Source organism: Sus scrofa, chromosome 16 (genome assembly GCF_000003025.6).
Source record: "Sus scrofa isolate TJ Tabasco breed Duroc chromosome 16, Sscrofa11.1, whole genome shotgun sequence".
Taxonomy (NCBI): domain Eukaryota; kingdom Metazoa; phylum Chordata; class Mammalia; order Artiodactyla; family Suidae; genus Sus; species Sus scrofa.
Genome location: NC_010458.4, coordinates 52,820,298 through 52,841,461, shown reverse-complemented (window position 1 = coordinate 52,841,461; position 21,164 = coordinate 52,820,298). Strand labels below are relative to the sequence as shown.

General features: G+C 54.0%; 2 protein-coding genes and 1 long non-coding RNA gene across 5 annotated transcripts in view; 2 read left to right on the top strand and 1 right to left on the bottom strand.

Annotated features, from left to right (window-relative positions):
* RANBP17 (RAN binding protein 17) overlaps positions 1–5,171 on the top strand; it is a 323,866-nt gene extending 318,695 nt beyond the window's left edge. For all 3 annotated transcript variants that reach the window (XM_021076681.1, XM_021076682.1, XM_021076680.1), the window contains 3 exons: positions 271–369; positions 2,224–2,351; positions 4,736–5,171. In XM_021076681.1, coding sequence (XP_020932340.1) covers positions 271–369; positions 2,224–2,351; positions 4,736–4,832 — 324 coding nt within the window. In that variant the 3' untranslated portion in view covers positions 4,833–5,171. The remainder of the gene's footprint in view (positions 1–270; positions 370–2,223; positions 2,352–4,735) is intronic.
* On the bottom strand, positions 5,243–14,726 carry LOC102158929. Its single transcript, XR_002339546.1, has 4 exons — positions 12,397–14,726; positions 10,161–10,227; positions 9,676–9,745; positions 5,243–7,378 (listed from the first exon to the last, which is right to left on the bottom strand). It is a non-coding gene; the product is annotated as an uncharacterized LOC102158929 (long non-coding RNA).
* On the top strand, positions 14,745–17,623 carry TLX3 (T-cell leukemia homeobox 3). Its single transcript, XM_003134061.5, has 3 exons — positions 14,745–15,418; positions 15,781–16,024; positions 16,883–17,623. The coding sequence occupies exons 1-3, from the start codon at positions 14,857–14,859 to the stop codon at positions 17,091–17,093; spliced, it is 1,017 nt and encodes a 338-aa protein (XP_003134109.3). The 5' UTR covers positions 14,745–14,856; the 3' UTR covers positions 17,094–17,623.

The following is a 21,164-nucleotide window of genomic DNA, read 5'->3' as shown; positions in this document are numbered from 1 at the left end:
CTCCTCTCAGCCCTGTGGCCTCTGTGCCCACCCAGAAGGTTCTCACCAAAGCTTGGGGTGTGGGAACTCTTCCTTGGAGCTGAGAGTCTTTGCCAAGAGTTCCTACAGGCAGCTTTACAGGCTTCCGGAGTCCCAGCCGTTCATTTGCCCAGGAAGAGCCCTCATGGCTAGTGGCAAGATGTGGGGGTAGAAGGTGAGCACGTGGGAGGCCTGGCCCTGGGGGCACTTGGAGCCAAGGCGTCAGTGTCCTCATGTGAGTCTGTCTTCTAGATGACGTCCGTCCTCATGAACACCATTGTCTTCGAAGACTGTCGGAACCAGTGGTCAGTGTCCAGGCCTCTGCTGGGGCTCATCCTGCTCGATGAGAAGGTGGGTGTGATGGCAGCGAGGCCACAGGGGGCGACCACGGGGAAGAGGCAGCAGCCATGCGCCCAGCCCCGCTGTGACAGTGACAGACAGGGGAGCCAGCTGAGCTTGAGCTGCGACCTTGAGCACCCTGGGACAAGGTCTCATTCCCCCGGAGGGTCCCTCCCCAGCTACGCAGAGGCCTCAGGACTAGCTTTTCTGGAACCCAGAGCCCGCGCAGTGTTTCAGGCTCACCCTCCCTCCTTCCCCTGTTCCAGGAGATTCTGGGCAACAACGCCTTTTGCTCCTTCCTTGGCACCCTTTTGTATCTGGGCTCCCCTGGACCCTCCGTGGTAGCAGCGGCCCCTCAGGCCTACACACAGGCAGCATCCTTCATCTGGGAGCTTGAGCCTCCGGCCCTTAAGTCCACATGCCACTCCGGCTGCCTCCCAAGTTCTCCGGCTTCCCTTGACCCCGCCCCGTCTCCCCAGCAGTCAGTAGGAACAGTGCATTACTGCTCAGGAGAATGAATTGTCTGTACAATAAGATAGTACTGGGGAAAAAGACAGTGAGATTAGAGGCAGCCGCATACATTAAAATTCAAACTGAAATCCCAGCCTTGGAAGGAAACTAATAGAAGAAGAAAATATATCAAAAAGAGAAGAGCTGTCTCATCATTCACCTGTGCTGAAGTATCCAATTTTAGCCACATTCAATAGCACTGTCATTCATCTTCCCTCGGTGTTATTGTGATTTAAATCCAAGCTCTATAAAAGAGAGCAGTTCTTTTAAAATGATTGAGAGGGAATAAGGGCAAATTCAGTGTTTAGAAAAAGCTTATGACATCACAATATTATACTTTACTGATGGAGGCAATATTTCATGGTTTGGGATGAAAAACTAATAATTTTCTATTTGGTGTGAGTCACTGCATCATTATAAAAGGGAAAAATAAGTAGTTTTGTGCATTCCCAATCTTGTTCGGGAAGACACTGTAGTTTACGTGTAATGCCTCTGATATATATAGTATTTAAGTATTAGTCTGACTACATATTAATTATGTGTGTTTTTGATGTGAGCTGTTTTAATGTATCATGGAAATTAAATATCATGCTGTTGGGCTTGGAAGGATAAACACATGACTGGCAGAATGTTGTCTTTGTGCTGAAATTAGGCTGTTTCCAGTGATTAGGAGCTGCTTTTAGCATAAGACTCGGTCCATGTAAAAGCCCACAGACACCAGCAGAGGAGAAGGGCTGTCTAGCTCTTTTGCGACCAGGTGTGACAGGGATCTTCCTTGTCGGAAAAGCTCGGAAAGCTCTCCCAGAACTAAGCAAGCCCCTGCAGCCCCCAGCTCCGAAGTACAGACCCGTCCGAACCCAAGAGGACGGGGACTTGGAACAAAGCCTGGGGTTGTTTGAGGAGTGGTTCACTGAAGCCCTGGAGGAGGATGAGGCCTGAGGAGGGACCCTGGGCCTGGCCTTCGGTGGCCAACAGCGATTCCTGGGCCCTTTCGTTACGTTCTTCCCCCAGCCTACGGGGGCCCTTCCTCTGCGATTAGCACTGATGAGTCGGGAAGACCTGTGTGTGCTGGGTTCCCCGACAGAGGAGAGGACTCCATTGCCTAAGCTGTTCGTGACGGTAAAACAATGAGAGCGAGAGATTTTTATGAGCAGGGATAATACAGTTTATCCTCGGGAATGTCTCTGTTGCTTTGGTTTCCCCTAAAGGCTTCAAGTTCAAAGTGGACCTGGACCAAAGCTGCTTGGAGAGTCAGGAGCCCTGAGCATGTCGGAGCTGGGCTAGCCCCTCCCCCACAGCTTTCCCCAGGCCCAGGTTTGAGGCCAGAGCTCTGAGGCTTGTTCTGTCTCCCAACAGCACTTCAGTGAGCTGAGGGCAAGTCTGATAAACAGCCAGCCTCTCCCCAAGCAGGAGGTCCTGGCCCAGTGCTTCAGGAACCTGATGGAAGGAGTGGAGCAGAACCTTTCTGTCAAGAACCGAGACAGGTAAGCAGTGCCCGGTAGTTTCTCCGAGGGAGGCGGATGTTCCAGGTTCGTGGCAAAGTACTGGACTGTGCTTCTTAACGCAGCTCTCCCACTGATGTGGCTTTTCTGGTATATCTTGTAGTCCTAGACTCAGTTTTGCTGCATCCAGTAAACATGGCTGGGTATTTGCTTTCTTCCAAGCATCACGCTAGGCACTATGCGGTAATGAACAAAATGCAGCCTTTGCCCTTAAGAAGATTATAATCCAACAAGAAGGACAGAAAAAATAACTAATGGAAAAGCTCAAAAGAAGGAAAGTTTAAATCTGCTATGAAGGACAAAGAAAGGCTTCCTGGCATTTGAACAAGTAGAGGCTTTGAGGTCAGACAGACTCCGAATTAAATTTTATGCCTGCCCTTTCTAGGCCGTGCGGCAGTGAATGAGGCAGTCAGCTTTTCTGAGCCTCAGTTTTCTCACAGGCGTAACAGAGGTGATGGCTGCTTGTGATGTTTAAATGACAGAAGGTAGGACACATGCCTCACAGGAAGTAGTTCCTTCCTCTCTCTGACCTTTAAAAGTGGCTGGTCTTGCAAGAACAGAAAAACGTTAAGTTGCCAATGAGAGTTTAGTGAGAGGAACCCAAACTTATTACCTGTGCCTGAACTCCGTTCCTTCATTCATTCATTCACTTAGTTCACAAAATTTTACTGAGAACCCGCTATGTGCCAGGCATTGGGGATACCAGTGGGGAACTAATTGTTAAGCCCTCATGGAGCTTCTGATGAAAGAGACAGGCATGATGAGTGATAAAGAAAATGTTTTCAGAAAAAAAGGCTACTTGCCCCATCCTTTTATAAAAGTGATACAGCATTCAGGAGCTCCCACTACGGCGCAGCTGGATTGGTGGCATCTTGGGAGCGCCAGGACAACAGGTTCGATCCCTGGCCCAGCACAGTGGGTTAAGGATCTGGCATTGGTGCAGCTGGGGCTTAGGTCTGGACTGCAGCTAGGATCTGATGCCTGGCCTGGGAGCTCCATATGCCACGAGGCAGCCAAAAATGGGGGGAAAAAACTGGTAGCATTCAAATGCTGTCCCATTCGATATGCAAATTATTAATCACCCCAATAGCCACTGGCCAAAGCCTTGGGCTTTGGGAACACAAGGCCAAGTCAGATGGGCTCTGTGGACCTGTTCCCTTGACTGCTTGTTCTGGGCCAAGATCCTCTGTCAGGCAAGGGGGGTGGGGGTGGGGTCCAGGAGAAGAGATTTAGTAAAGGGAGGGGAACCCTTCCCTGGGTGCCCCTGGGAGGAAATTGCTTCGCCTGAGGCTTGGGAATTTGAGTACCACGTCCTGAGCTGCTCTGTGAAGTGGTGTCACTCAGCCCCCTGTTTAGGGGGAATTCTCGCCGGCAAGGACTGGGGGCTTCCCACGTGGCAGGCAGGACGTTGAGCACTTACAGGCATCATCTCACCTGACTCAGTAAATTCTCTCTTCCCACAGTCCCGTAAGGCAGCTACTCACGCAGGGCACCCAGACAAGGGGTTAAGTATTTATCCGAAACCACCCAGCCGAGAAGTGGTGGAGCGAGGATTTGAACCCAGGAAGTCTTACCCAGTGCCACCTCTTTTTGAAGCATTGAGTTCAGTTTTCTCATCTACAAATGAGGAGACTAAAAAAAAAAAAAAAAAAAAAAAAAAAAAAAGGGAGTTCCTGTCGTGGCGCAGTGGTTAACGAATCCGACTAGGAACCATGAGGTTTCGGGTTCGGTCCCTGCCCTTGCTCAGTGGGTTAACGATCCGGCGTTGCCGTGAGCTGTGGTGTAGGTTGCAGACGTGGCTCGGATCCCGCGTTGCTGTGGCTCTGGTGTAGGCCGGTGGCTACAGCTCCGATTCAACCCCTAGCTTGGGAATCTCCATATGCCTCGGGAGCGGCCCAAGAAACAACAACAACAACAACAACAAAAGACAAAAGACAAAAAGACAAAAAAAGAAAAAGAAAAAGAAAAACAAATGAGGAGACTAATGCCTGCAGTTGGGAAGACTCATGATGATTAAATGAATTTGTATGGAAGCTCAACCAGTGCCTGGCACATAAGCTTTCATTCTTTTCTTTATATTCCTGACCATCTCTGTGTAATTTGACTTTTAAAAATAATACTTAAGTAGTATCACCACATAATGCACCCCCAGAGTGTATTTCCTGGGAATCCTTGTTTTCTGGGAGGGGAAGGAGAGGCAGGGAGCTGCTGGCAGAGCAGCAGTGGCCATGAGAGTGGGAGGAAGGCGCTCAGCCAGGCTCTGGGGCCCTCTCCAGGGTCCTGAATGCCACTGTGGCTTATCATCCAGAGGCTCGCACAGCCTTAGCCTTGCCACTGCCCTCAACCCTTTCTTCCTCTTCCCACAGGTTCACCCAGAACCTCTCTGTCTTCAGAAGAGATGTGGCAGAGGCCCTGCGCTGTGATGGCAGCACAGAGTCGTGCAGTCTGGACATGATGAGCTGACCCAGCTTCTGACCATGTGCCGAGCAGCCCTTATCATAAAGAGACTCTTGTGGGTCTAGGTCCCAGGACAGTGATGTTGGCCAGCCCAGGGGAATTTATTTTTCAAAACAAAACAAACAACAACAACAACTAAAGCCCTACCTTTTTATAAGTCTGGTCTAATTATAAGAATTTGTAATAGTGCACAAACAATGTAAATTCTGTCTTTGCACTAAAAAAGCAAAAGATGTGTTTTCAGTCTTTCTATACAGTTATCATTATCTTTGTTCCTATAATGCTCTGAAAAGGTGTAGAAACAGTATTTAACCAAAGAACACAATAAACCAGGTTTGCACCTAAGTGTTTACTAGTTAATGGTTTCGCAGTCAAGGCTGTGAATTTATGGGAGACGCAGCCTCCAATGTGAACCCTGGATTGAGACCCATCCATTTGAACCTGTTAAGTTAGTAGGTGGTTTTGAGTCTTGGAAGAAGCAGCACTGGGGACTCTGAGCTGTGGGCATTTAGCACGAGCCTGGGAGCTCTCCACAGCATCCCGCAGGACTGCACACGGCCCTCTCTGCCTCAGCAGCATCTGATAAAGTTGAGAGACAGTAACACAATTAAATGACTTACAAACAACGTTTGCTTTTCACTGGCATAAATCTGAAGTGGTTTAGTCTAGAAGAATTAAGCTGTGCAATTACTGCCTGCAGAGATATTTCTTCAGAAGGAGTAGGTAGCCCCAGCAAGTAGCTCTGGGTGCTGCTAGCACCCAGTCCTTCTGCCTTCATTTAATTTTTTCGAAAAGCTGAAGGTGAATAATTAAAAATACAAATCTGAAGCAGCTCTGCCTTCTTGGGCCACCCAAAACAGTTCTAGGTGCCAAAGCACAGGTTTCCAAAGGGAGAGGATCAGCTGGCTTTCATCCTTCCACAGCTCTTAGTACTATGGGGATTGCAGCTCACCCCAAACCCAGGACAAGGAGGAGGCCTTACAGTTTGTGATAGGCCGTAACTAGACTATTAATTTGAGAGTGCCTCTGTCAAATGGCTTTGGTATCTCACTGCTCTGATCTCATGGTTCAGGCGGATAATAAATACTGTTCCCTTTATTTCTGGTAAGACATGAAAGATCTGGCCTTACTGTTGAAGAAGAAGCAAATCCACAGCATCTTGTTTTAATTTCGTTTATCAGACTTGAGTTTCTTGAAAGCTTTTTTGATAATTGAGTGTAACGACAGGCTTGTCACATAAAAGCAAAGTCACCAAGTTTGCCTCAAAACGTCTATCTTCCATGTATGATCCAGGAAATCTGGGAAAAGTGTGTTCTGTGTAAGGTTCCTTCTGGTATCTAATGGAGAAGTAAGCCTGGACCTTACACTATATTTCATTAGCAGTGGGGTTTACAATTTTCCTTGCGATGGCAAATTCTGAACTTCATAAACCTTTGACAGTCTAGAGAAGTCTGACTTGAGAATCTTCTCTTTCTCAAGGGCTTATTATGACACACCATTCATCCCTAAAAACTCTTCAGGTAAGACCTATCCCCTTCTGGCACTGTTTTCTTCACAAGGTCCAAGACCTGAAAGCACCATAGCATTTGCATTGAAATGCCCCCCAGAACTCACCAGGTGCACTTGCCCAGGGAAGGCTCCGTCTTGGCCTTGGAGAGCTGCTGGGGGGAGGACGTGGTGGGCCCCCACCCCCACCCCCGCTTCTGGATTTACAACCAGGCAGCATGGTCTCAGCAACGCCACGGAACAGCCTCAGCAAAGCCACGGAACATCTGCCGGGCTCACCCCACACGTCCTCTCGACAGCCCCTGGAGGTGGACGGCACTCCTCCCACTTTTCGGATGAGGAAACTAAAGCTCAGAGGCGGTACACAGCTTACACAGGTCACACAGCAGGACCTGAGCCAGGTCTGTGTCACCTCAAAGGAGTTCCTACTCTCTTCTCAGGCCCATGTCTGACAATGCCGAGCTGAAACCAGTTTGTGTTTATACCTGTGTCCATGTGTATTTTCAGACCTCTGTCACCGTATAACACATCACCCCAAAATGCAGCTTAGAACTACACTGCTTATTATCTCACAGTTCCCGCGGGTGCTCCGCCTCCAGTCTCCCAGGCTGCCGCCGGCGTTGTGGGCCAGGCCAAGACTGGCAGGGAGGGGTCTGCTTCCACGGACACTCGTGGCCCTGGGCAGGAGTCCGCTCCTCCCAACTGGTGGACTGAGCCTCAGCACCTTGCTGGTGGCCCCACTGTACGGCAGCTCGCTACGTGGCATCTTGCTTTATCAGAGCAGGCGAGACAGAAGAGCCGGAGGGCGCAGCAGTCTGGGGGTCACGGCTTCCGGACCGAGCCTGAGAAGGGGCGCCCCTCGCCTCCACTGCATCCTCTTCACCTGACAGACATCACCAGGACCAGCCCACACCCAAGAGAAGGGATTCTGCAGGGTGGAGGCAGGGGTCTTCAGGAGCCGCGCTTAAAGCCGCCAACTGAAATGCGCTCTGTGGCCTTTCTCTGCCAGAGAGCTTGAGTTTGGCTGCAGGTTTCTCCGGTGAAACCTGGAAAGGAATCAGGAAAGAAGAATCCTGATTCTCTTTGGAGGGCTGACTTCCTGTCTGTGCCCTTTCTGAGGGAGGAAAAGGGAGGGGGGAGCGGGGAGGTTTCTCGTGCACATCAGATCCCACCCTCACCCCCCACCCAGTGGGTCAGTGACATGAACTGCACCCTCGCCGCCCCCCGACAGTCTTGCCAGAGTCAGCCTCTCTAAGGGAGGCCTCCACAAGGGATCATTGGGACCCCGGGGAAACCTGGAGTCCCACAGGGGAGCTCTCTGGAGGGTCTCCCTATCCCAAGGACGCTGCAAGCACTCAAGGGCACACCCAGTCCTGCGGAGCCTACGCCAAGGAGAACAAGCTGGATCTGTCATGTGCTCTAATCGGATCACAGGTATCTTAACAGCAGGAGGCAAAATTAAATGATCCTGGCAGTTCCTCAGGCCGGCCTCCCCCTAACTGGCATCTGGCACAGAGGGGGCATGACAGGAAGGCGTGGCTGCAGCTGGCACACCTCGCCCTTCTGAAGAGACCCTAGCAAGCCTGTCCAGGCAGCGTGGGGCTCTGGCGCAAGCCAGTGGCTTTAGCTGAAAGTCAAGCAGCAAATGGCTGGAAGGCATTGTGCCTGCACAGCTCTTGCCTTCTACACTGACCTAAGAACCTGACCCCAGAAAGCTGTATCCAGCCTGCATTCTAGAGGTTTCCGTCTTTGCTGTACCTTCCAATCAGCTTCTCTAGAACAGAGGATGAAGGCGCTGTACTATGTGATGATTGGAGCAGCCACAAAAGCCCTCTTGACCCCGGGACTCACTTCTACTGGCCCTGCCAACCTGGAAGTGCCTCTGGGTTATGGTGTACTGGAGGCCCCTTTCACCACGTGCCACTGGCCTGGCAGTGGCTGTTAGCTGAGATCAGTGACTTGGTGAGTTGGCTGCCAACAGAGAGCTGAGTGTGAGAACAAAGAACAGGGTAAGTTTGGAGAGAGAAACTGGTGAAAGTGAACGGGCTGGCATATAGGAGCCTGATCTGGGTGGAGGCGGCCCAGCAGTGGAGGGAGGCAGCATTAGGGAGAACCCAGCACCTCACTGCAGCAGGAGGGAAAGAGCACCTGAGGAGCAGAGCACTGCAGAGTAGAGAGGAAGAGGGTAAAAGCCTCAGGAGGGGAGTTCCTGCTGTGGCTCAGCGGTAAGGAACCTGATCAGCATCCACGAGGACGCAGGTTCGATCGCTGGCCCTGCTCGGTGGGTTAAGGATCCAGCGTTGCCCTGAGCTGCGGTATAGATCAAAGACATGGCTAGGATCCCATGTTGCTGTGGCTGTGGCGTAGCCAGCAGCTGCAGCTTTGATTCAACCCCTAGCCTGGAAACTTCCATATGCTGCAGTGAGACCCTAAAAAGTCTCAGGATGAACATGAAATAATTGGAAACATTATCATTGAATGACACCCCCCCCCCGCACTGCAAATCACTATCTCATTTTCCCTCTGAGAAAGTCAAGTAAGTATTATCCTCATTTGATAGACAAAAAAACTGAAACTAGGAGTTCCCACGTCTCTGGGACACAGGGACTCAGGTTCAATCCCCAACCCAGCACAGTGCATTAAGGATCCAGCATAGGTCAAAACTGCAGCTCAGATCTGATTCCTGGCTCAGGAACTCTATATGCTGTGGGACAGCCAAAAAACAGGAGAAAGAAAGAAAACAAACAAACAACAAAAAAAGACTAAAAGACAGACTGAAGCCACAGAGCGAAAAAGTGGACAAGTCAGGATTCAAAATCAGGTCAGACTGACTCCCAAACTCTGCTTCTTTCCCACTAGCATCCCTTCTGCCAGGTCCTTCACCACTGGGCTTTGAGAATGGTTGGGTGAAGGGATATGGACCCCCTGGGAGCCCCAGATGGGGCAGGTCACTCCCCAAGAGAGGCCACTCCTGAGCCCCTTGCATGCTATGTCTATAGGTTCTGCCACTGATTCACCCCCCCGTCCCTGAACTTTATAAAATCATTCCTGAGACTTTTTAATGTTTTATTGAGGTGCAAGTTTACGATGACAGCAAACCTTTCAAAGTACAGCAAGAGTAACCCGCCTCCTTGGCATATTAAAAAATAATGTTAGTGTTGGTTTTTACGTCCCATAGTTTGGATTGCTGATAAGAGCGCTTCCTTGACAAGATTCTTTTTGAGGTTTACAGAAAGCGTAATAAAATATGTAAGTTACATTTCCACAAACAAAAGCTATAACATAAGTTATTTATAAGCGTGAGATACAAACAGTATCACGATAAATAAACCATAAAGCGTACCTGCAACATCCATCTTAATGTAATTTGCCCAACAAAAGTGTTGAAACGAAGTCAAATTTAGTAGAGAAATCTGTCAGGAAGAAAGGAAAGTTGTAAAACACAAAATGGGAAAAATGGCTGATGGGGTGAGAGGAAACAAGGGCTTGAAAGCAGGTGTGGAGGCGCCTCTGAAGGCCGCCGCCTGTGCTTGCCCTGGTGCTGCCCTCACCCACCGGCCCGGAGCCTGCCTGCTCCCAGCCAGCCCTGCCGCCGAGCCCCTCTCCCTCTGCCTCCCCCACCAGCCGCCACCGCTGCAGCAGGGAAAGGAATCTCCTCCCCTCCCCCTTCCTGTCTTACACCTTCCATCCTAACCCCCAGCCCTTCGGCAGCTCCCTCGTGCTGCTGCCAGCCTCCCTGCCAGGCTGGGCCATCCTTAAAGCCAGGGCCTGGGTCTGACTCAGCACAAGACTCCTGGAGATCCAACGTTCACTCATTCATTCACCTACCACAGATCAAGCAATGAATGAGTCAGACTCTGCCAACGAGAGCTGGTGAGCAGGGTAAAGATTGGTCCTGAAAGCAAAGAGAGCAATGATGAAAATAAACAGAGACAGACAATGGTTGGGGAGGGGGCTGCTTTAGAGGATGGGCAGAAGTGACAGCTGACCTGGGTCTTTCAAGGTGGAAAGGCACCAGCCGTGGGCGGGTCTGGGGGAGGCAAGTGCTGAACTGAGCTCAGCCCTCCTAGCCTTCCATTCAGACCCCCACTGATTTCTACTCCCACTCAGTCTTAGGACTTAGGGTCTTAACTATCTGCTCCTTGATGGGGATATGAGGCAAAGGGAAAAGTATGGGCTTTGTAGTCAAGACAGTCATGGGTTCAAATCCCAGCTCCAGCCCTTCTCCACCACATGCCCTGGGCAAGGGACTTCACATTCCTAAGCCAACTGGTCGCATAAGTCTCATGACTGTGCAGCGCTGGCACCAGGTGGCTTTTGCCTTCCTCCAGGTGGCGGAGGCCATTCAGATGCCTCAGGACCATCTCCCCTAGCCCTCCCCATGGTGGCAGAGGGGTCAGGGGCAGGGGACAGCGATGAAGAGCTCAAACCACATGACTTCCACTATCAGATGGGGAAACTGATGCCTGAGGGTGGGACATGGTCCAGAAAGTTTGATTCAGTGCTCAGTAAATATTGAATAAATGAATGAATGAATGAGCTTGGGCATGTGTCTTTTGGACCTTCCATCATGAGAAATGGAAGGGCCCCTAGAGACACCTAACTAGGGCATGTGAACCAAGAATGGAGGATGGGCAGGTAAGCAACCTGGGACATATGTGTGCCAAATTGATGTGTTTTTTTGTTTGCTTTGTTGTTGTTGTTGTTGTTGTTTTGCCTGCACCCTAGGCATATGGAAGTTCCCAGGCCAGGGATTGAATCTGAGCAACAGCTGCAACCTATGCCACAGCTTCAGCAGTGCCAGATCCTTAACCCTCTGTTTCACAGCAGGAACTCTGTTTGTGTCTGTGTCTATGGAAGTGGTCCATAATATTTTCATCAATCTTTCAAATTGGGCTGCTGACCCAAATATGTTTTAGAGCTCTGAAACCAATTCTATTCCATTTTGCAGAGAGGGAAATTGAGTCCCAGTTTACACAGGAAGTCAGTGACAGACTGAGCCTGAACTGGGTCCTCCTGCACAGGGACAATTGGAAACGCCAACATACCGCCTCTCGTCTCAGCAGCCCCCCTCCCTCTCCTATGACACCAAGCAAGGCCTCCACCAGTGCTTCCCCTTCTCCCAGCTTCTCCATCCTGGAGCCTTTCTGGCCTCACTAGTTCAGGCTGCCATCTCCTAGTTCTTGGAGATATTCTAATGTGTGTGTGTGTGACCATCTCTATCATTGTTCAATTGATAGCAGGTAAAAGGGACAGCAAAAAAAAAAAAAAAAAAAAAAGTAATTTCAGGAACACCAAGTAAACATCAAACAATATTTGGCCAAAACAGCACTCGGAGGAAAATGTCTGGCCTTAAATGTATTCATGAAAAAACAAGGAAGATTGACCAAAATGAACTAAATTTTCACTTCAACAAAGAAGAAATTAATTAATAAATATAAAACAAACCATTCCTGAAGGAAACAACATTTAAAAAGAGGATAATGAAATAAAAGTCTTTTCTTTAAGGCCAATAGACAAACTTTCGGCAAATATGATCAAAAGGCATAACTGAGTAACACTGAGAATGAAATCTGTTGACACAGAGTCAACATAAGAGTTTCAAATAGGAGAGCATCTTCCCACAATGTTATAACAATGAATTTTAAAACTTGGATGAAACGGACAGTATTCTGGGCACCAGTTAGCAGATTTGAGCAGGCATCCGAATCACCTGGGGGGCTTGTTAAACACAGCCTGCTGAACCCAACCCCAGGGTTTCTGATTCAGTAGGTCTGGGCTAGGGTCCAAGAGCGCACATTCCTAACAAATTCCCAGATGATGCTGATGCTGCTGGTCCGGGAACACACTTTGAGAACACCGTCCCAGGGACCACGCCCTGCGCCACCTACTCCTTTACCTGAGCTGCCTGACAGCTCTGTTCTGTCTGGGTTGGGGAAGAAAGGGGGGTTGTGCTCAATGGCCCAAAGCGCCTACTGCTGGATGCTTGAGAAGCCCAGGTGCTCTGGCAGCTGGGACGCAGGGAGACGAGGCGCCTTTCCTCACCCCTGGGCCCAATGCTTACCTGGCGTTGCTCACTCCATCCCCTGACGCTGGCACTGATGCTTTACCAGGGGAGGAAACTGAGGCACAAAGAGGATTCCCTAAGTTCACAGCAGATAAACTGAGATGGGAATCCAACTCAAGCACTGGGCTATTCACCACGCCACGGGCCACAAACCACACCTTCTCCCTAACTCGGTGCCCACGTACCTGTGCAGGTGGGCCTTGTTATCTAATTTAACAGAGCCGGGAAGCAGCAAAGACAGGCCTGGAATCCAGAGCTCTGAAGCCAGGAAGGAAGTGGAGCTCTGGTGGAAAGCCCTCCCCAGCCTCTGATTCGGCTTGAGCCGCAGAGACTCAGATCCCTCATCAGGTACAAAATGGGGTTGATGATAGCCCTTTCCACATGGGGTTGTCGTGAGGAATACACCTGGCACTTGCTAAGTTCTCAACCCACAGTTGCCCTACTGTTGTCCTTCAGGTTATTATTATATAACCACCAGAGTTTTTCACAGGCAATGCCAAAGAATTTCTCTCATTCACTTCTCACAGCCACCCAGGGGCTAGCGATCATCCCTTCTGTTTTACAAACAAGGAAAATGAGGGTCCAGGAGAGGCAACAGGGTACCCCCAAAACCCCTAGACCAATGGTAGCCGAGCCTGAATTAGAAGCAGGAGCCTCCCAGAGCTGGGAGCAATGGCCAGACTCCACTGAAGGTCCTGGCCGGCGGAGGAGGGCTTGCCCAGGGCCCAGGAACCCTGCTCTCCTCCCCCCTCACTGCTCAGCTGCCTCTTTCTCCCCACCCAACACTGAGGTTCTGCCAGGGCCAGAGACTTGCCCAAGGTCACGGAGGGGATGGTGACCTGACTCAGGGACCCGGGCCTTAAGATTTTAAATCCTGAGGCCCCTCTTCCTTGGGGGTAGATTACCAGGAAGAATCCCCCACCTGCCGCCTCCTGCCCTTCCCGGCCCCCTGGGACTGACCCCAATGGAGACAAATATGTGCCTTTCTCTCAAAGACACCGAGACTCTGCAAATAAAATAAAACTGCAAACAAATAAACAGTAATCATAAGAATAATACATCAACTGTCACGCTGGGAGGAGGGCCTGGGAGGGCCGCCACATCCTCTGGGTCCCTACTATGCACCAGGCCTTACCCGCCTCCCAACATCTCACTCACAGTCCACAGCCACCCCACAAGCCACACACTCCCGTTTTACAAACAAGGAAACCAAAGCCTAAAGATTTCAAGTCGCTTGCTCAAGATCACTCAAGCTGGGATGTGACCTGGCCCAAATGGGAACACCATTCGGAACCCTCAGCACGATGGCAAAACCGGGAGCGCGAGGAACAGGCTCGGCCACCGAGGCCGTTTGCACCTAACGATTTTTAAATTAGCAGGTAGAAAAAGATTTTGTAAGCCTCCCCTGGGGTGACAGCTGAAGCTGAACGCGGGGGTGACCGCCCCGCGTGCGGTCCTGTCACCAGCGCTCTTCGGCCAGCCCGCACAGTCTCCAAGGGCTCGGGCAGAGCATCGAGTAGTCCCAGCACCCAGGGTTACCCAAAGAAATTTCGCTCTTTGCTCTAAATAAGAGCCGCCCCCATCCTTGCCCCTGGGGAACCCCAGGTCCCCACACCTGCCGCGCCACGGGCGGGTCTCCCTGCGCGACCACAGTCCCGTCCATCTTGCAACGAACTTCGAGGGACCAGATCCCGCTCCCCACTGGGCGACCCCAGGTCCCTAGTTCAGCCGGGCCTGGCACGCGTGGGCACCTGTGAGTCACGCCTTGGTCTGCCTGGCGGGAGCCAGGGAGCGTCTCCAAAGTGGTTGCAACGCCGGGGCCGAAGCTCGGGCGGGGGTGAATTCTCCCCACGCGGGTCGGTGTCCTCGGGAGCGCGGGGCATGCTCCGATGCTGTCCTCACCCCGCGCGCAGGGAGCGCGGAGCTTGCGCCCCGCGGTGCGCCCCTTTCGTTGCTCCGGCAGCTGTGGGGTGTCGAGGACGCTGCCACGGATTCCGCAGGGCCTTTCCGAGGTCACAACTCCGCTGTAATTGAAAGGATTCTTATGGTTTGGGTTTTGCTCAGATGAAAAAAATTTGGAAGAAAACGAAAACCCCCTCGGCAAACGATAATTTCACCAGCAGAGCGCCTGCCCGCCCCGCGCGGCGGCGGGGAAAAGGCCCCGGCCTGAAGGAGCTGGGAGCGTCTGCTAATTGCAGCTTCGTTAGATTTCGGGTTTGGGAGGCTGCGGTTCGGGCGCTAATATCCGCCGCCCATTATCCTGGCTAATAAATTTGACCTATTGTTCGTTTGTTAAAATGATGTCACCTTGGAACAGTCCCTAAGCTCCTATTTCCATGAATTAGGCCTTTATTGAAAGCCGGGAGCCAATGGGAGGAGAGAGGCTTGTTGATCGCAGCCAATGGCTGCGGCGGGAGAGGAATTAGCAGCGGAAACTCCAGGTTCGGTTCAAGAAAGATGACACAGAGCCTGTCGGGCCCGCGCACTCTTGGCAAAGTTTCAGTGCGACGAGAGGCGCCGGGCGCTCCATGGCCGCGCCGTAACGGGGACCCAGCCGCCTCCCCGCCCAGCCCAACCCAGCCCTTCTGCCCGCCCAGGATGGAGGCGCCCGCCAGCGCGCAGACCCCGCACCCGCACGAGCCCATCAGCTTCGGCATCGACCAGATCCTCAACAGCCCGGACCAGGACAGCGCACCAGCCCCGCGGGGCCCCGACGGCGCCAGCTACCTGGGAGGGCCCCCCGGGGGCCGTCCGGGCGCCACATACCCTTCTCTGCCCGCCTCCTTTGCCGGCCTCGGCGCGCCCTTCGAGGACGCGGGATCTTACAGTGTCAACCTGAGCCTGGCGCCCGCCGGCGTGATCCGGGTGCCGGCGCACAGGCCGCTGCCCGGGGCCGTGCCGCCGCCTCTGCCTAGCGCGCTGCCCGCCATGCCCTCCGTGCCCGCGGTCTCCAGTCTGGGTGGCCTCAATTTCCCCTGGATGGAGAGTAGCCGCCGCTTCGTGAAAGACCGTTTCACAGGTGAGCAGGGTGGCCAAACAGGCGCAGGGCCTCGGCTCTCCACGGGCCAGAGGCGCCGCGCCCTACGTCCTCCACTCCGGGAAACGATTCCGGAAGCCCAAGGGCGGTGGAAGCCTCAGCACCCAGGGCCCGAGACATCCTTAGAAGGATGGGGGAGGGGGGGAATCAGGGAGTTTGGGGGAAATAAGCCTGTGCCCGAGGGAAGAGGGGGACTTCTCCCAACCGGCTTGGTGCCGCTGGGGACGCACGGCCAACGAAAGAGCGGAGTAGTCTGCGCCCGACCGGGAGGCACTGGGTCCGCATGGGGCCTGAACGGCAGTCGAGCTGGGTTGGGCTTCAAGGGGCCTCGTGTGTCTCCGCAGCGGCGGCGGCGCTCACGCCCTTCACGGTGACCCGGCGCATCGGCCACCCTTACCAGAACAGGACGCCGCCCAAGCGTAAGAAGCCGCGCACGTCCTTTTCTCGGGTGCAGATCTGCGAGCTGGAAAAGCGTTTCCACCGCCAGAAGTACCTAGCCTCGGCCGAGAGGGCGGCGCTCGCGAAGTCCCTCAAAATGACGGACGCGCAGGTCAAGACCTGGTTCCAAAACCGGAGGACCAAGTGGCGGTGAGAGGCCCGGCCCACCTTGCATCCGCCCTTCACCCGACCCGTGCCGCAGCCTTGCGATCTCCCCAACCTGTGCTTCCCCCTACCCGCCCTCCTAGGGTCGCGCTTCCCCACTCCTTCCCAGCTCATCCTCCCGCCCGCCTCTCCTCATTCTCCCGCGCCTCGGCTTCCCATCCCTGTGTCTCTTGTGAGCTTCACCAACTCTCTCGGTGTTTTATTCCGTCTCCTGAGCACCCCAACACCCCACCCCACCCCGGGCCCCTAGCATCCCCTAATCCCTCTCTCTTTCCCCTGGCCCTCTCGGATTCCCGACAATCCACGCGGGGCTTCAGATTCTCCCTCTAGTTCCCCAGCCCTCTTTTAATCTGATCCTTGTTTTGATCCAACCCGTGAACGGCGAATCGATCGCATCCTGCAAGAGGGGTTTGAGACAGAGCCTGGGAGAACTGGATGAGGCTGACCACCAGGCCCGGGGACACCGCAAGGTGCAGCGTCAGCCCCCATCCGGCCCCCAGTGACTTGGCTGCCCAGAAGGCCTAGTCAGTTACACATAGCCCTGCCCTGGATAACCCGCAAACAATCTTTGTTGTTGGCGAAGCCACAATACCCGGGCGTGCAGGTGGGCGGAGGGTGAAGTCCCCTCCTGGCGATCTCCTGGCGCACAACAACAACAAAAAACGATCCTAACCCACTCCCCGGACCCGCAGGTGCCCGGCACACAATGCGAGCGGGAGGCAGACGGACTCTGCGCCTCGAGGCTCCTGGCTGGGCTCGGCTCCCGGGCGGGTTGGGGTCCCGCTGGCGGCCCCGCGGTGCGGGGCGCCTGACGGTGCTGTCCCTCTCCCTCCCCCGGTGCAGGCGGCAGACGGCGGAGGAGCGGGAGGCGGAGCGGCAGCAGGCGAGCCGGCTCATGCTGCAGCTGCAACACGACGCCTTCCAAAAGAGCCTCAACGACTCTATCCAGCCCGACCCGCTCTGTCTGCACAACTCGTCGCTCTTTGCTTTGCAGAATCTGCAGCCCTGGGAGGAGGATAGCTCCAAGGTCCCCGCCGTCACGTCTCTGGTGTGAGCCACCAGCACACAGTCGCCAAGGATAGACGCCCCGATCCAGCGGGGCGCCCCGGGTCCCCAGCCGGGCTGGGGGGGGAACTGAGGCCGAGAGGGGAAGGGCCCGCCAAGCTCGTGTAGGCCCCCGGGCACAGCAGCGTCCTCGCTGGCTGCGGAGGGGGGCTGGGCCCGGGTTCCGCGCGGCTGCACAATCCGAGCCCCCGCCCCACGCCCAGTCCCGCCCCAGGCCCGGGCCTGACAAAGAAAGCGCCTTACGTTTCTCCGCCCCTCGCCCGCAGCCCCCGGGCCGGGCGCCTGTATTATACTTTGTACTTTTGCCCAAACGTGTAAATAATAAAAGTTTTGGCTTTTTTCTTTAGAAACCGGCCACCTGCTTCCCCCGCGGGGGCCGCTGGAGGAGGGGCGGCCGACCAGGCGGCTGGGGGAAGCTCCAGGGGCTGGGGCACCCTGCGTTAAGGCTGAGTCCACCCTTCTCCTTTTCCGTTCCTTTTATTTAAGCCGTTTTATTTAATAAAAAGTTAGCTATTTCACTTAACGCCGCTTTTATTTCGTTTTCGTTCCAATAATGTTTGGCGACCCCCGGCCTTGCGCCCCACCTCTGCGGCGGTCGAGGCCGAGCGGCGGTGTGCGCGCGCGATTCCACTTCAAGCCTCGTCGGTGTTCGCCTCAGCTGGAACCCCGGCCCCGGGCCCCGCGGAGGATCCGCGGTGCAGGTCAGTGAGTGCCGGTCGCCCGCAGGCCGGGTGCCCGCGGGATGGGGCAGACGTGAGAAGGGCATTTTAGGCCGAGGTAGCAGAGCAGCGCCAGGCAGAGTTGGGGCGCGAAAGGCCCCGCCTTGGCGGGTATTTAGTCGTCCCAAGTCAAATCCACCTAGGGGGTTGGGAGGCACGGTGACCTCGAACTTCTTGGGATGCGAAACCCACCCTTCTCCCCCAGCCCCAAACCCATTGTGCACTCCTTTCTCCAACAAGGCCCTAGAGCGGGCCCCTCCGACTGGCTTCAGTTTATCTGGGCGCACTGTGGGAGGGCCGTGCGCCCGGAGCCCGCAAGCCTCCTTGGTCCCCAAATGCTCGGCTCTTGGGCAAGTAAGTGCAGCGCACAGCCCCGGGACACCCTCACCCTTTTGGGTTGAGTGGGCCCGCGGGTGGAGCGTGATGTCCTGTGACGTCACTGCAGCCGTGGACGCGTCAATGGACAGGAGGGGGCGGGGCGCCCGGAACGCCCAGTACCCCAAGCACAGGTGTGAGAGTGGCATGGCGCAGTCCACTGCTTTACCTGGGCTCAGAAGCGGGAAGTTTCGCGATCACGAGATTTGGAGCGGGTGGTCTCTTCCCACAACGACAAACACACACTCGAAGCATCCATAAACATTTCCTCTTGTTCGCCTTTTTTTTTTTTTTTCCTTCTATCTTTCTCCCTTTCAGTCCTTTAAAAATTTTTCTGGCCTCTCCCTTTCTTTCACAACGACGTTTTCTATGTCTTCCTCTATTTGTTACTCTTGATCTCTGCCTCCTTTTTCCTTTTCTTTACAGTTTTATGTTCCTCTATATAGTTCGTTCTCTGTTGCTTTTAGTTTCTCATCTTTGTCATATTCTCTCTTCCATTTCCAACTACTCTCTCCATTTCTGACTCTCGCGTCCTCTCCTTACTTTCCTCCTTTCTTTTAGTCCTTTTAGTTTTCCCTTTTTTGTCTCCCAAAATATTTTCCTCTGTATCAGTTTCTCTCCCCTCCTTCCCTCCTCCAGGTTGGTCTCTCTCTCCCTTCTTCTCCCCTTCAGGTCAGGCTCTCAGGAGCTCCTAAAGGCTAAACCCTTCAGGGTGATGTCCCAGAAGCCCCGTAGTATTCGCGCCGGCCTCATTGCCCTGCCTCGCTTGGGGCCTTGCACCGCCCTGCCTGATCGGGCTTTTGGGCACCTTCGTTGTAAGCGGGCTGAGGAATTGTCTGCACTGGCAGGCCTCTAGGAAAGGGAGCAGTCTAAGAAAGAGCTGGAGTTCCTGGCGTTTCTGCCTCCACCCCCACCTCCTGGCCCTGGGGACTTACACACACCCCAAAGAGGAACTAGGATGACCCAGAGCTTCGGGTCTCTTCCCTGAGTGTTTTCCTGAAATGCTTCTATTTTCTCCGCTAAAAAAAAAAAAAAAAAAAAAAATACCCTAATGAATGATGTCCTAGAGATGGGAAATTTTGGCCCTTCAGCTGGGGATTTGAATATCTAAAAACCAGAGCAACCTTCTTTGCCTTTGATGACCAAGCAGCCCCTCCCTCTGGCATTGGCATCGCTTTCCAATTTCCTTCACTTTTATTCTTTCTCCAAAATAAGGCTTAATGGTTGGTTTCTGTTTTCCTGAATTATTTTTGTTATTTTGCCAGGATGTGACCGTCGATTCTTGGGCCTTTGGGGAACAAACACACACATCTTTTTCTCTCTCTGGTGCCTCATTTTGTGTAAAAGATCTCTCAAGGAAAGGTCCGTCTGGGTGGCCGTTCGGGCAGGCCAGGATCCGGGAACCTGAGGTTCGAGATGGCGGGGGCCGGGGCTGGGGTAGTCTTTCCCGCATCGATGTCTCCTGGGCAATTTCCCTTTCTGAGCACTTTGCCCCAACCATGCTTTTTGCCAGCCAAAGCCAAAGATGGACTAGGAGTCTCTCCGACTTTGGGGGTGACTGAGCCCACTTGTGTGGGGCTGCATGGTGACTCTCTCCCAATCAGGCTCACCCAGGGCAGTGCGGGCGCCCCTAGCGGGGTAGGGGGCATTGCTTAAGCTGCACGAGGCCGTCTTGTACCTACCGCCCCACTCCCACTATGCAAAGCCTGGAGGTTGCCGCCGTTTCCACTGTGGCTGCGCGGAAGGAGAACCAGAGGACGCCTGGGACACAGCTCCCAGTGCCCCCACTAGGAAGGCTGTGAAGCATAGTTAGTCTCTTTGCGGAAATATCCGGATCAGGCAGCCCCCAACCCCGCCCGCTGAAGCCGAGTTCAGGGGAAAGAGAATTTGGAGTAGGCTGGGAGGCCCACATTGGCGCCTCCTTCTCGGATCCCAACATGAGTCCCCACCTCGGCCGGAAGAAGCGGCCGAGGCTCCTAGCGCAAGCAGGTGAATGGACGTCTAGCCCAGCTGCGGAAGGGATTGAGGACAAGAAGCAGCCGACCTCTGGGCAAGGTCTGGAGACCACCTCGTAGCCCTTTCCCATGGCCTTCCCTGGCCTCATTTGGAGATTCTCTGGAGCCGCGCCCATTTTACAGATGCAGGACAACGAGGCGAGAGACAGCTTTGTGACCCAGGCGTACCCTTTAGGGGAGCTCTCCTTGAGTGCGGGTTTCTGGGCTCCATCCTCAGGCGGCGTGGGGGTGGGGGACTTGGGCCGGAGGCGTCTGCAAAGTGGGGCGGAGGTTGCCCGGCCCAGGTATCCGGAGCCAGACCTCACTCGGCTCTCTCCGCCAAGCTCCGTAGCCGTAGCCGGTGGAGTGTGGGGTTGAGAGATACAGTGGGGACCCAGGAGGATCAGAGCCTGAGAGAGAGAGCGGGACTCCGGGGTGGCCGCTCGCTTTCCGCAAGTGGGAGTGACTCCCCTGTACAGCGCCGGCTGCAGAGGAACGTTGGACCCAGCGTGTGGTTGACGATGACGTGCACAACGTCTCTGCGAAGGTTGGATGCCTCTCCGCTTTTTGCAGCTGGAAAAACTAAAGCCCAAAGAAGTTCAGAAATTGGTTCTGGATCGTGCATCGCCGGCAGACGGGCGCTCTCACCCCACCCCGCTCCAAATAAAGTGCTCTAATTAATGCTGGGGAGGAAAGGGGGACTTTGCCTAGAGAAGGACAGGGAGGTGGCTTCGGAAACACCTGCAACCACTCTGACACCAGGCCCCCCTGGGGGTCGTCACAGTGAGGCAGAAGGCCTTCCGGCTCCGGCTTGGGTGGTGGACTCCGGCTCCAAGCTCCAAAGGAGCCAGCGCCTCTCACCTCTCAGGCTTGCGTGCTTCCCTGCGTTTGCCGTCTGTGCAGGAGCCGGAAGAAGAGGCGCGAGTTTCCCAGCTCATCGGTAACACCGGAAGCCACGCTGTGCCCTTGGGC

What these genes read in the sequence shown, in the direction of transcription:
- TLX3 (XM_003134061.5), top strand. Translation starts at nt 14,857, where the DNA reads ATGACACAGAGCCTGTCGGGCCCGCGCACTCTTGGCAAAGTTTCAGTG. An exon ending in CGTGAAAGACCGTTTCACAG is followed by an intron (nt 15,419 to 15,780) that starts GTGAGCAGGGTG and finishes GTGTCTCCGCAG; the next exon opens with CGGCGGCGGCGCTCACGCCC. An exon ending in AACCGGAGGACCAAGTGGCG is followed by an intron (nt 16,025 to 16,882) that starts GTGAGAGGCCCG and finishes CCCCCGGTGCAG; the next exon opens with GCGGCAGACGGCGGAGGAGC.